The 15725-nt window shown below is 38.0% G+C and overlaps 1 protein-coding gene across 1 annotated transcript in view; it reads right to left on the bottom strand.

Moving 5' to 3' along the window:
• The window catches only part of DNAH11 (dynein axonemal heavy chain 11), a 357148-nt gene that overhangs the window by 315998 nt on the left and 25425 nt on the right, over positions 1-15725 (bottom strand). The window contains exon 9 of the mRNA XM_069587639.1: positions 5351-5467. Coding sequence (XP_069443740.1) covers positions 5351-5467 — 117 coding nt within the window. The remainder of the gene's footprint in view (positions 1-5350; positions 5468-15725) is intronic.

Below are 15725 nucleotides of genomic sequence, written 5' to 3'. Positions count from 1 at the left end.
GATGAACCATGTTGCCAAAAAATATCAAAAATTAAGATGTGTCATGAATGCATTAAATGTATGTAGATACTCGTCTATCCTTACAGAGATATAAGGATCTATTTAATATAAAATAATGTGTAGTCTTCTGTTTTATAACTTTGCTTCAAAAAATTAATTACCAAACAGTATATCTCTCTCATAACTGAAGAAACTGCCTATCAGCCTATTACCACAGTTTTAAGTAACCATGTTACCAATATCATATCGTGAATATGACTGTAATACTCTATACCATAAAAATTTCATAATAATTCAGTTATTAGTACACTGGCTAGGCTATTGTGGGACAGTCCTATCGATTGTTCTAGGCTACCAGAAAACAATCATGCTGAAAAAAAGAAGCAATCATTCAATCGCTGATAGAAAGCAGCCATCATGAATTCATTTTTGCTGCTTCAATTCATGATTGCTGCTTACTTTTATCAATGCATGAATCATTATACCTGTAAGAAATATGAATTTCTTTTTCACATTATCTTTTCAGGTTTTTTTATGTCTAATGTTGGTAATACATGTGTTCTGTACCATGTAAGACGATATTGATGTAGGTACACAATACTGATGTAGGTATTGAGAGATGATTCATCTTGTAGAGAGAGCAAACTCGAAGGATCAGTAGAATACAGTCCTGTAAGCGTGTTTTTTTCTTCCTTATGATTTTTCTTAATAACACTTTTTTCTAGCTTACTTTCTTGTAGGAATATATTATACAATACATATAACACACGAACTGTGTATCCATTGACCACTCACTATTGCAAGGCTTCTGGTCAAAACTAGGCTATTCTTAGTTAAGTCTGAGGGGAACCAAAAGTTAAACACTGATTTGAGACTATGAAGGGGGTCAGCATTGTTCAAGGAGCAACTGTCCTAGCAAGCAGGGGAAGCCAATGAGTAAGGGGACAGAAAAGGCAGACATGTGAACCAAAACACCATCACACAATCAGCAAGCTGCCGAGCGTAAGCCCACAATTCCTGTTGGTTGGTTATGGAGCCCTCAAATCTTAAACTAATCTTGACCAACCACGAGTTTTCACAAAGCTTAGCTGTCTGGTAAGGCTAACTTTGGTTTTCTATTGTCCTCCTGTCTTATTTTCTGATCTGTGCATCAGTGTGAGACAGCTTTCTTTGCAAGAAAAATAATGTAGTAAAAATGCATATTTTTATAAAACCAATGTTTACAGAACACTGACTAGGCGCCCAGGCACTGTATTTTAAGGGAGTTCAAAATGCTGTTCTCACATGCTCCAGATAAAGAAACTGAGTTGTGGGCAGGGGACAACCTGCCCGAGTTGTCAGAGCTCATACAGAGCCGTCAGCTGACACTGACGCTGAGCAGTCTGGCACCAGGGCAGCCTCTGCTACCTTGTGTGGCCTCCCATCAGCCCAGGTGCCACTTAAAATTGTCCTTTTGTTAGTTACTTACTCTGTGTGGGTTTCAGAAAATGTTAGTTGTTAGGCCTGTCCCATAGATACTTTCTTTGAAATAAAAGGAAGTATCTCCTCAAAATAACTAAATATCATCAAGGTGGCAGAAAACTATATACCAAGATTTGCGCCTTGTTAGTGATGTGACGTGGCAAAAGATAGAGCTTTGTTATTCCTCTTAGGGCTACACTAATGGGTGTATCCCCAAAATTGCTGTTGTTAAAAAGCAGCATCACTGTAAACATTTTGTAAAGACTTCCTAAAAACTACTCACTAAAAAAATATCAACACAAGGAAAAAAATTATACAAACAGAAATGTAGATCTAACCATCTTCAAGGCAACTGAGATAAACACGTGCTGGCCTTTTTTCTGGTAATATCATTTATTAACTACTGTAAAACTGTTGCTGGGAAAGCAATTGGTGCAGCCGCTATGAAGAACAGTGTGGAGATTCCTTAAAAATCTAAAAATACAGCTACCGTATGATCCAGCAATCCCACTCCTAGGCATATATCCTGGGAAAACCATGGCTCAAAAGAATACACGCACCCCAGTATTCACTGTAGCACTATCCGCAATAGCCGAGACTTGGAAGCAACCTAAATGTCCATTGACAGATGATGGATAAAGAAGATGCCGTATGCAAATAACGGAATATTACTCAGCCATGAAAATAATGAAATAATGCCATTTGCAGCAACATGTGATCATACAAAAGTCAAGTCAGTTAGAGAAAGACAAATATCACGTCATATCACTTACATGTGGAATCCAAAAAATGATACCAATGAACTTACTTAAAAAACAAAAACAGGCTCACATACATAGAAAACTAAACTTAGGGTTACCAAATGAGAAAGGGTGTGGGGAGGGATAAATTAGGAGTTTGAGATTAACATACTGACATTACTATTATTTAAAAAATCAGATAATCAATAACATGTTGTTTAGCACAGGAAACTATACTCAGCATATTGTAATAATCTATAAAAGAATTTGAAAAATAATATATATGTATATATGTGTATATGTGTAAAACTAAATCATTTTGCTGACCACCTGTAACTAACACATTGTCAATCAACTATATTTCAATAAAAAGTACTGCAGAAACTACTAAATATTTAAAATCTGCTTGGTTAGTTGCTGCTGAGCAAAATGCCAAGTATTAACTTTTCTTCTTACAACCACTGTTCTGTTACATTTGGACTTTATGTTAACATTCTGAAGCAAAAACGACCTTAAAGATTTCATAAAGAATTGGACTCTAACTACAGTAAGGAAACACAACAGCGTTCTCTTTCAAACCCTTATTATGTCAAACACAACTGAAACAATCTTAGAAGCTTCCCAGCCACATCTCATTTTGCCCAGCTGACATGCTTAGTGGAACTTAACTCCAAGTGTAAAATAGGAAAGAGAGAGAAAATATTTTGGGGGGAGGTAGTAAAGCCAGAAATTGGTAAAGTCTTAACTTTTAAAGCAGTACATATTACCTTAATTTTTAAACATCACAGATAAATAAAAATTATCTTCCAGGATGAGAATAAGGTCATTTAACTTCTGGTTTCCTTGTCACATCGGAGCTAAGAGCTTTTTTATGAAGACAACAGACTCTGTCCTTCATATCAATCTTGAAAGAGTCAAGACTGATTCTCAATATGTGCTTCCTTCCTAAATATTCCATTACAGGTCTGTAGGTTTACCTTGATTTTCTTCTACGTCTCGCTTCCTATGCAATATTTATGTTTTTCCTAAATTTGTCTCTTTTTCAGATTTTTTTAATCTGTTGCCGTATGAACCACGTACACGTCACAATTTTCTAGTGTTCTTTCATCTAAAGACTTTTCTCTATACTTACCTTACATACTTCAGTCTCCATGTAGAGACACTGTAAATTTTAGAAAGCCTTCCATCAGCACTTTGTTTTAATTTTTATTGAGTGCTAACTCTGCCAGTTTCATACTGTTGGCTTCCAGGGCCCTTCCGGCTCATGGCTTTGCTGGGTCCTGGTCTTTAGAGTCTGCAGGTATTTATTCCCCAGGACACAACAGTAACTGGGCAGAGTTCATCAACCTGGACCTATAGTAGAAACAATTTTCTCCCTAAGTACACAACCCTATCATTTTTTTCCTTCGGCCACGACTCTTGCTGCAGTTTATCTTCATCTGCGTGTCACTGCAGGACTGTGACAACCAGTCAGCCCTCCTAATGTCACAGTGATTAAGTGCCTGCTTTATGTGAAGGGATTGCAAAAGGTGATCTAAATATAACAAGAACTCTAAGATGATGCCCCACCCTTGGAGAGCTTATAAGGGCAGAAGCTGATGCTATATTTTTCAGTAGACAAGGTACAAATACGCTGAGACTCAAAGAAACAATACCTGACAATAAAGAGATAAAACTGTTTAGACAAATAATTGTCATGTTAAAATAGAATCCATATGAATGGCTGTGAGAAAAGAGAAAAGGTAGGAGCCTCTGTAATTGAGATTTTCCTCCACATTCTTTCTTGCCATGATTTCCAAAAGTCTGAAAGGAAGTCCAGTAACAGAGAATATGAGAGACTAGTGCATAGCCACTAAAAATGGCATTGCTGAAATCTGTTATTAAAGTAAAAATATTTATGATTTATGCGTTTTGAAAAGGCTACAAAAAGATTGCAGAGTTCAGAATATGTCATTTTTCGCAAAGAGAAATATGTATGCATATGTAGTCAAAGAAAAGGACTGGCAGTATTAAAAACCACAGTAACTTCTGAGAGACGGCATGACGGATGGTGTTATTTTATAACAACAGGCTATATATTTCAGCCAGCAGCATCTCAGTTTCACCCAAGGGCTCGTAAGAGAGAACCCTGGGCCCTGTGACTTCCCTGTATTAAAACGGTTGATAGCATTAGAAGACACTAGCAGCTTAACCACCATCTGACCAATTTATTTGAATTTTAAGATCAAAATCAAGCAATTATCTCTGACAAAGTCTGGGTCTGTTATTTTGTTTCGCTCTGCAATCTTCAGTGAATTGTGTCCACGATTCTCTAGCTGTGTTTCCACTGACACGGAGTCCTCATTTCACTTTGGGGATGTCATCTAAGTTTACACTTTTCAGACTCTCTTTCTTGGCAAGCAAGTTCAACTATTCATACACTATACTGCATTTCATCAGTTCTATGATAAACATTCTTTCATGTTTTAACACCTTTGAAACTAGATTATGTTATATAATCAACAGCGTCCTAATCTTTTGGCAGTGTTTTCCTTTGTTGATAAACAATGGTGTGTCTGGTAATTGGTGTCTTATGCTTAATGAAAAACAGTGTGTAAACTGTTATTTATTTCAGTCCGATCAATAAAGTGGGCAGCTGAACCCAACCTATATAAACAATGGTAAAGAAAAGATTTTCTTGAATTAACTGGTATTTTTCACTTTTTACTGCGGCTTAATTTTGAATCAGTACTTCACAGGTCTTCCCAAAGTTGCTCTAAAGGTAATGAAAGAACAATGAATTCAAGCAAAGATCAATAGTCAAATGTCCTAAAACTGACCTTGACCAAGGTAAATGTCATTATTCATTAGTTTGTTATTTAAAGTTTATAATTCAGTGAGCTGAATAGGAAAAGAATGTGACTAGTTAATAGTTTACCTGAATCAGAAAAGAATGTATTCCCTCTTTTCATCTAATAGTCTTACATTATTCATTAAGTTAAGTCACTCAGTTGTGTCCGACTCTTTGCAACCCCATGGACTGTAGCCCACCAGGTTCCTCCGTTCACGGGATTCTGTAGGCAAGAATACTGGAGTGGGTTGCCATTTCCTTCTCCATACATTATTCATTACTAAAACTTTTTTTTTTTAATAACTTCTTCAGAACTAACCTTAAATGCAGCTTCTAGACCATTGCAGTTGAAGAAAGCTTCACAAAGAACTGTCCCAAGCCTTCTGTCAAAATCCAGAATTTTGGACTTAAACACAACATAATCACTTTCAAACTCCTATAAAATTCAAAATAAAATATTAGTTTTCAGGAAAGAATCCAACAGTGAAAATATCAATCATAAAAGCATGACACCTCTCTCTCTCTCTCTCTCTCTCTCTCTCTCTCTCTCTCTCTCTCTCTGATTTTTCATAGTAGGACTCTAGGAAAGAAACAGCTGTATCTGACTAACTGTTCAGTGACAGCCCTATTTATAGAGCAGTGAACATCTTTAGCACTGTCAGCTCACGTTTCCACAATGCCTTCCACTGGCTCAGACCCCAACATCAGAACTTTGGCCTACTGATCCACCCTTCCCCATGCTATTTTGATTATAAATTTAAAAAGCAAAGCTTTACAGGAAAGAAAAAGGAAAAAAAAAAAAAATAACCTTGCCTCACTATAAATTTGGTACATCTAGAGTTTAAAAATAAAGTTTTTATTTTGGTTTTTTTTTATGGAACAGAAAACCTGCCAGGAACCACTATTTCTTCAAGTGAGAACTAAAATCCACAGGTCTGTCTGTAAGAAAACATCACTGAGATACAGACATAACGTAACACTCTTCCCATTTCCCCAGTTTCTTACTAACGTGGTTAACAACCCCCAGTTTCCTCTTAATATATAAACACCCACTCTCATAATTACAAAGAATGAAACAAAGACAAGATAACCATCATCTGCATAGCATTCCAACTCAGTCTTCAGTGAGGCCCCAGAAATTCAGAAACACTTTGGGCTTCCCAGTCAAGCCACCCCAGGAGTGTACACCCCACACTTAATGGGTGCCCTTTGTTACCTCCACAGACTGATTCTTTTCTATTAATAATACTAACAGGAATAATAAAAATAATGACAGCTAACATTTATTCAGTTCTATTTTAAATGTTTTACATTATTAGCTCAATTCTAACAATATATAATGTAGGTAACATTTTTCCCATTTTATGGGCAACAAAATAAACTCTGAGAAGTTTATGTCCACAGTCATACCACTAGTTAACAGCAGAGCCAGAATTTAAAACCAGGTAACCTGGCTCCAGAGCCCACACTCCAACCATGATTTTGGATGTTTCTATGAAGGAATGCACCTTATGCTAAGTTTAATACACACTAGAAAACAGCGTAACAGCACAGTTCCAGAGCACTGTGTATCACACACAGCAACGTCATGTTTAGCATCAAGAGGAAGTCTCCACTTCTGAATTAAGGCCAAGCAGTCTCCTCATTCAAGGATCACTGACTTCTAAAAGTAAACACAAATGCCCAGCAAGTTGTAACAAGCCTACCTTGCCCCTCTTCTCAGAGTGGCAACGAGGAACATACAACTTAAGATCCTCAAACATTATTTGAACCACTAACAAATAATCAATATCTCAGTTCAGTTCAGGTGCTCAGTCGTGTCCGACTCTGTGCAACCCCATGGACTGCAAGAGGCCAGGATTCCCTGTCCGTCACCAACTCCCAGAGCTTGCTCAAACTCATGTCCATCAAGTCGGTGATGCCATCCAACCATCAGGGAAGGAACAAATACTTATTTCCCACAACGGATCTCTTTCCCAACCTCTCCTGTCAGCTCAGCCTGAATTCAGAATTGCTGATGGGACTTTTCCCCTAGGAAATCTCCCAGATAACTCAAATTTATTATATACAAAGGCTTCCCTGGTGGCTCAGATGGCAAAGAATCTGTCTGCAATGAAGGAGACCAGGATTCAATCCCTGGATCGGACCGATCGCCTGGAGTAGGAAATGGCAACCCACTCGAACATTCTTGCCTAGAAAATCCTAGAGGAGCCTGGCAGGCTACAGTCCATGTGGTTGCCAAATGGGAACTCATCCCCTCTATAAAGACACTCCTCATTCTATAAACCCTAACAGAAACTCTGGCAATCTCTTTGACTTCTTCCTCTCTTGCTCAAGTGTTATCTATCTTTTCTCCTATGTATTCTCCATCGTCCAGGCATCCCCCTCATCTGGATCACCATTACCACTTAGCTAGACTTCTGTTTACCATATTTGAACAGCTCTCTTTACCTTTAATCTCATCTCTCCCATCATTCTCTAAACTGCAATCTAAACAAGCTTTCTAAAATATAAATCATATGTCACTCTCACACTAATAATCTTCCATGTCTTAGTACAGAATCCTTAACTTTTTTAGGGTGAAGTCTCCCAGTCTTAGCCTGATCTACAAGGCCCTTTGTGATATGAACCCTACCTACTCCTCCTGCCTCTTCCAGTGTCTCTCTCCCTTCACACTCTCGGGTCTAGCCAGCCCTGCCTTGTCACACTGGTGCTCTGCGTATAACACAATTTTCTCTAATCACTTTCTTTCACCTACTCCTCACCTGCTTCATTTCTATTTATTTTGCAGTCCCATTTATCTTTCAGGCATTGTCTCAGTGTCCCTTTCATCTCCCCTGGAAAGGGGCCCTTCACAAATACTCCCGTGGCACACAGACAGCACTTTTCATACCCTAGCACGGAGCACACTGTATAACTGACTACCTGGATTCTCCCACTGGGTTTTCATCTATGAGGATAGTACCCAGGTTTCTTCTCATAGTGACAGTACCAATATTTAACATTCCTAGAATAAACAATATACTGGTGCTACTCAAAATCATTTTCTCTATATTCTAGAGACTCCAAAATTGCCCTTATTAGTAACATGAGAAATTCTGACATTTTAGGTAGAGAAATATCATGGTCTAATTTAGCTCTTAATAGGCAATCAAGTTGCTGTCTGAAGAATAGACGTGATGGAGCCAAGACAGGGCCTGAAGGAGGGGTTTAGGAGCAAAGGCAATAACCTGGCTCAGAGATGAGATCTGTATATATTTTCAGGGTGATATATTCTCAGGGTTTATATGACAAAACCTGATGCTTATCATGAGAAAAGAGTAAGACCATGGACGGCTCCTATATTTTACACTAAGCAATACACTATATGCAGTATTTTTGAGTTGAAGAATACAAGGAAGAATAGGCTTGGGGAGGGGCAAAGCATGCTGGTGATGTCTATTAAATATACAAGTGGAGATGCTGAGTAGGCAGCCAAATATACGCTTTGTGTTTGGGATATAAGGAGGCCCTTTCCATTATGTATAATGTCCTTGAGGTTTTTGGTAGATGTTCTTTATCAATTTGAGGAAGGTCCCCCTATTCCGATTTCTTAGAATTTTTTTTCCATCATGAATGGATGTTGAATATGGTCGAAAACCTAATGCATCAAAGTTTTTAAATTGGTAAACTATCACAAAGGAGGCAAGAATGTCTTTTTGACACATGGTGCTGGGAAAACTGGACAGCTACCTGAAAAAGAATGCAATCAGAACACTCCCTAACACTACACAGAAGAATAAACTCAAAATGGATTAAAGACTTAAATGTAAAGCCAGAAACTATAAAATTATTAGTGGAAAATATAGGTAGAACATTCTCTGACATAAATCTGTATCTCTATCTTTTTGGATCTACCTCAGAGAGTCATGAAAATAAAAACAAATAAATGGGACCTAATTAAACTTAAAAACTTTTGCACAGCAGAGGTAGTCATAAACAAAATGAAAAGACAACCCGAAGAATAGGAGAAAATATTTGCAAGTGACCAACAAGGTATTAATCTTCAAAATATACAAACAGCTCATATGGCTCAATATCAAGAAAAACCCCAAACAATCCAATAAAAAAAATGGGCAGAAGATCTAAACAGACATTTCTTCAAAGGCGGCAGACAGATGGTCAAAAAGTACATGAAAAGATGCTCAATACCATTAATTATCAGAGAAATGCAAATCAAAACTGCAATGAGCTATCACCTCCCACCTGTCAGAATGTCCATCATCGAAAAATCTACAATAAATGTTGGAAAGGGTGTGAAGAAAAGGCACCCTCTTATCCTGTAGGTATGAATATAAATTTGTACAACCCTTATGGAGAACTATATGGAGAATCCTTAAAAAACTAAAAGTAAAGTATGACCCAGCACTCCCACTCCTGGGCGCATACCTGGAGAAAATCATAATTTGAAAAGATACATGCACACCTATCCATGCAGCACTGTTAACGGCCAAGATATGGGGGCAACCTAAATGTCCATCGAATGAGGAATGGACAGAAAAGATGTGGTGCGCATATATACAGTGGAATACTACTCAGCCATCAACAGTGAACTGATGCCATTTACAGCAACATGGATGGACCTGGGTATTCTCATACTACGTGCAGTCAGACAGAGAAAGACAAAAACCATATTCTATCACTTACAAGTGGAATCTAACTTTTGAAATGATACAAATGGGGAATTCCCTGGCAGTCCAGTGGTTAGGACTCCATGTTTCCACTGCAGGGGACACAAGTTTGATCCCTGATCAGGGAACTAAGATCCGGCGTACTGTGTATGTGCTTAGTTGCTCAGCTGAGTCCGACTCTTTGTGAACCCATGGACTGTAGCCCGCCAGGCTCCTCTGTCCTTGGGGATTCTCCTAGGCAGAATACTGGAGTGGATTGCCATGCCCTCCTCCAAGGGATCTTCCCAACCCAGGGATTGAGCCCAAGTCTCCCGCATTGCAGGCAGAGTCTTTACCACTGAGCCACCAGGGAAACCCAAGAACACTGGAGCGGGTAGCCTATCCCTCCTCCAGGGCATCTTCCCAACCCCGGAATTGAACTGGGGTCTCACGCATTGCAGGTGGACTCTTTACAGGCTGATCTACCGGGAAAGCCCACATGTGCAGCCCAGCCAAAAAAAGGGATACAAATGAACTTATTTACAAATCCAAAACAGACTCAGAGATCTCAAAATCAGACTTGTGGTTACCAAAGGGGAAACATGAGGGGAAGTGATAAGTTAGGAGATTGGGATTGACATATACACACGACTATATATAAAATAGATAATAGCGACCTGCTGTGTAGCAGAGGGAGCTCTACTCAATATTCTGTAATAACCTATATGGGAAAAGAACCTGCAATATATATATATAAATGATACTGATCAGTGCAGGGTTGCAATGAACCTTCAATCTCTAAAGAAACAAAAACAAGAAACCCCAGTATCTGGCAAGCACAAACGAAAAAATGAGGTATGCCTGTAATTCTTCAATATTTGGTAGAATTCTCCAGTGATCCAGGCATCAATATTTTCTTGGGGGGAAGTTTTTAAACACAAATCCAATTTTTCTCACCCTCACAAGAAAAAAAAAAAAATTTAAGTATCTGTGATGACAGATGTTAAGTAAACTTATTGTGATAATCATTTCATAACATACTTATGTTGTACACCTAATACTAATATAATGTAACATGTCAATCATATCTCAATTTTCAATATTTCATATTGGGTGAGTTATGGTAATTTGAATTTTTTGAGGAATTGTTTCATTTAATCAAAGTTATCAAATTTATGTATAGAGGTTATTCTTTTGTTTTTTGGTATTACCCATTACTCTTTTGATATCTGCAGAACATGTAATGGTAGCTCTTTTTCACTCCTGACATTGGTAATTTTCTTTTCTTTGTACTCTTAGTAGAATTTTGTCTTTTCAAAGAACTAACTCTTAGTTTCACTGACTTTATTATTTGTGTTCAATGTTACTGATTTCTGCTCTTCCCTTCTGATTTTTCCCTTCTTTCTGATTTGTATCTATTTGCTCTCATGTTTTTCTAGGTTCTTAGGGTAGAAACATTAGTGATTTGATATATTCCTCTTTTTTAATGTATGAATTTAGTGCTATAAATTTCCCTCATAACTGCTTTAGCTGTTCCTACAAATTTTGAAATACTGTATTTTCATTTCATTCATCTTCATTCAGTCCTCTATGTTTTATTTCCCTTGAGACTACTACTCTGATTCACGGAATACTTAGAAATGCGATCTTTAGCTTTTAAGTTTCTAGAGCTTTCCCTGTCAGGTTTCTATTATTGATTTCTAGTTTGACTCCACTGTCATCTAAGAACATACCCTGTATGATTTCATTCCTCCCACAAGCAGTGAGTCAAATAAGAAATCACCTGGGAAATTAAGAATACCTTGACATAAATGGGGAAAAAAAAAAGCCCAACAAAGTCAAACTTCAGGAATATATCAGAAACAGTATTAAGGGAAAAATTATAAACATATACATTAAAACAGGAGGATCTTAACTGAATAACCTAACTTTACACATTACATGAATTGAAAAAGAACAAACTAATACCAAAGCTAGCAGAGGAAAGGGGGAAAAAAAATCAAGATTAAAGTGGACATAAATGAAGTCAATAACAGAAAAACAGAAAAATCAACAAAACCAAAAAGTTTATTCTTTGAAAAAAAAATGAAATTGACATTTAGACAGACTGACTAAAGAAAAAAGAGGGAAACTAAAATTACTAAAATGAAATCTGAGTAATTACTACCAATTTTACAGAAGTAAAAAAAATCATAAAAATGTTTTATGAACAATTGTATAACAAATTATATAACAGATGAAATGGACAAATAAAGAAATACACAACCTACCATGACTGAATAATGAAGTAACAGAAAAACTAAATAGGCCTATAACTAGTACAGAGACTGCTGCCAAGTTGCTTCAGTCGTGTTCAACTCTGTGCGACCCCACAGATGGCAGCCCACCAGGCTCCACCATCCCTGGGATTTTCCAGGCAAGAACACTGGAGTGGGTTGCCATTTCCTTCTCCAATGCATGAAAGTGAAAAGTCAAAGTGAAGTCGCTCAGTAAGTGTCCGACTCTTCGTGACCCCATGGACTACAGCCTACCAGGCTCCTCCATCCATGGGATTTTCCAGGCAAGAGTACTGGAGTGGGGTGCCACTGCCTTCTCTGAGTACAGAGACTAGTCATCAAAAAACTTCCAAAAATAACAAAAAAAAACCCTAGGACCAGACAGCTTTCTGGTAAACGCCACCAAACACTTAAAGAAGTATTGACACCAATCCTACTCAAAAATCCTCTTCCGAAAAAGTGAAGAGGAAACACTTCCTAATTCATCTTATAAAGCATGTATTGCCCTGATACCAAAGCCAAATAAAGACACAACAAGAATATTAAAGACAGGGATCCCTTATAGATAACGATATAAACACTCTCAACAAAAGCTAGCAAATAGTATCCAGCAACATATCAAAAGGATCACACACCATGACCAAGTGGATTTATTTGCAGAATGCAAAGATGGCAAATGGAATCAATAACAGACCATATTTACAGAATGAAGGAAAAAGATCCCGTGATCATCTCAATTGATGCCGAAAAAAATGACAAAATTCAACACCCTTTAATGATAAAAACACTCAAACTAGAAATGCTACAGGTCATCAACATGATAAAAGGCCATCTAAGAAGATCCCACAGTTAATACCACACTCGATGGTGAAAGGCAAAGTAGTCCCAGTAGGCTCACGAGCAGGACAAGGATGTTTCACTTCCACCACTTCTTTTCAACAAAGCATGGGAAGCACTAGCTAGAGCAATTAGGTGAGAAAACGAAAGAAAAAGTAATCAAACTGGAAAGGGATAAGTAAAATTGTCTCTGTTAATAGATGACATGATTTGACATACAGAAAACTCTGAAGATTCTGCACTGAAGATAAAACATGCAGCAAAGATGCAGGGTGCAAAATCAACATGCAAAAGTCAGTTGTACTTCTATACATTAGTTACGAACAACAAAGCTGTTCATATAGTTTTGTTCATATACCTTACAAGATATACAAAAAATAGTTCAATATTTACCAAACACCTAAATGTAAGAGCCAAAAGTATAAGAAAATATTGGAGAAAATCTTTAGGACACTGGATTTGGTAATCACTTCTTAGATATGACACCAAAAGCACAGACAACAAAAGAAAAAATTTGACTTCATCAAAATTAAAAACTTTTGTGCATGAAAGGACAGTTTCATGGGTATCACTATCCAATAACCCATGGAATGGAAGAAAGCATTTTCAAATCATACATGGGATAAGGGAGTAATGTCCAGTATTCTATAATTTTTTTTTTTGGCTCTAAAATTCCAATTTGTTTTTATATTTTCTATTTCTTTGGTGAAAATTTCTATTTCTTCACTGAGGTTATTTTTTTATTTGTTTCATTATGTTTCATCATAATTGCTTACTGAAGCATTTTTAGCATGGCTCTATAAAACCTTGTCAGATAATTCTAACATGTCTTAGCTTGATGCTGCCATCTATTAGTTGTCTCTTTTTGCTCCGTTGAGATCTTCCTGGTTCTTAGTATAATAAGAAATTTGTCATTGCGGGGAGCTCCTATTATGGCTGAGTGTACCAGTAGGCAAGACATGAATATCCTGTAGATGACTAAGAAGAAATTTATGTAATCAAAATTTTTAAATACTACATACTGTAATAGCAAAAGAATAAAGAGTTAAGGAGATGAGAACAGATCTGAGAAGTAATTGTAGAAACTGGAACACAAACTAGTATAGATTAATAATTACTTTCAAAGTGAATTTTAGATCCTAGAGTAATGATGGGCTAGGCATCTGGAGCAACCTTCCTACTTCAAACTAGCAGGTAGAAGGAACATAGTCACTGCATCTTGGGTCCCTCCACCTCAGGGTACAGGTCCTCAGGCAGCGGCGGCTGCTGCGGCTGCTGCGTCGCTTCAGTCGTGTCCGACTCTGTGCGACCCCAGAGACGGCAGCCCACCAGGCTCCCCCGCCCCTGGGATTCTCCAGGCAAGAACACTGGAGTGGGTTGCCATTTCCTTCTCCAATGCATGAAAGTGAAGTCACTCAGTCGTGTCCGACCCTTAGCGACCCCATGGACTGCAGCCTACCAGGCTCCTCCATCCATGGGATTTTCCAGGCAAGAGTACTGGAGTGGGGTGCCATTGCCTTCTCCGGGTCCTCAGCCTGAGTTCCCCCAATTGCCCCAGATGAACTTACTGACTTCTTTTCTATGAGGATGCAATGAGAGAGACAAACAGTAAAGAGCGAATATGGCACAGCAAAAACATAGAAAATATGTTTTTGCTAACTCTCTCTAGGCTGAGAGTTCTGAGTTGGAACTTCTGTTTCACTCCCTGAGAACTGTGTAATCTCTGGTAATTTACTTGCCTGTGTGGTTACTCTCAGGGTTACAATAAGAATTAAGCAGCAATGTGTATAAAGGTTTGGCATGGTGTCTGGCATCCAACATTTGTTCAGTAAATATTAACAAACTCCAAATAACTGACTCTAGTGAAGTCAAGGGCTTACTTTCAAGAATATCCACCATCCTTGTGTAGCTATCTGGGGAATTTTATTTAATAAAGCCACACTTCAGAATGTTGCTTGAACCTAACTGTTGAACCTAAAGTCACCTGCCCATCAGTTAAACACAAACAGTTAAGAAAGCATTCCTCTTGTCAAGTTCAATTTAATACAGTATCACTGTGTATACTCCGTAACATCAAACTTGCTAAGAGACTACAACTTAATGATTTCCACCACTAAAAAGAAATGATAATTATGCAACATGATACGGGTGTTAATTATCATTACAATGGCTTTTAAAATATATAAATGCTTCCAATTAGCATGTTATATACCTTAAACATCTCTAATATTCCATGTTTCAATTAATTAAGAAAGCAAGTCTTTCCCCATAATTGCCTAGATCTCAAATAGTCCCATAGGAAGAAATCAAAGCAAATGCCTAAAGTGACCTTTATATTCAGTATTAATAATTCAGAAACCCAAGGACACATTAATGGACACACCTGAGGCCCCCCCTCTTCTGTAAACAGACCACAGTGGCGGAACTTCTGATAAATAAAGGTTCAAAGCCTGCCTGATAGGCTTGAGATTAATGGAGAGAGAAACCAGTAACAGCATTTCTAAACACAAACTAGCAGTCACTGTTTCTTTAATTTACTGGAACAAATGTAAGCCACTTCTACACTGAAGGGCAGGAAGGCTGACATGACACACACGATGGCTGCATCCACACTGCTCGATGGGCAGCAGGGAGCACAGAGCGGGGTGTGCAGCGGGAGAGGAAGGGTGTGGGCTGGGCATGTGTCAAGGAAGACAGCACTATGAATATATGAGTTTGGAGGCAGTTTGTTGGCTACAGTATTGTCTCCTAAAAATTACCAACTGATTTCATTATCAATTTCAGTGACTTCCCTGGTGGCTCAGACAGTAAAGCGTCTGCATACAATGCGGAAGACTTGGGTTCGATCCCTGGGTTGGGAAGATCTCCTGGAGAAGGAAATAGCAACCCACTCCAGTACTTTTGCCTGGAAAATCCCATGGACAGAGGAGCC

This window comes from Ovis canadensis, chromosome 4, assembly GCF_042477335.2.
Source record: "Ovis canadensis isolate MfBH-ARS-UI-01 breed Bighorn chromosome 4, ARS-UI_OviCan_v2, whole genome shotgun sequence".
Taxonomy (NCBI): Eukaryota; Metazoa; Chordata; class Mammalia; order Artiodactyla; family Bovidae; genus Ovis; species Ovis canadensis.
This window is presented reverse-complemented; position numbering and strand designations above follow the sequence as displayed.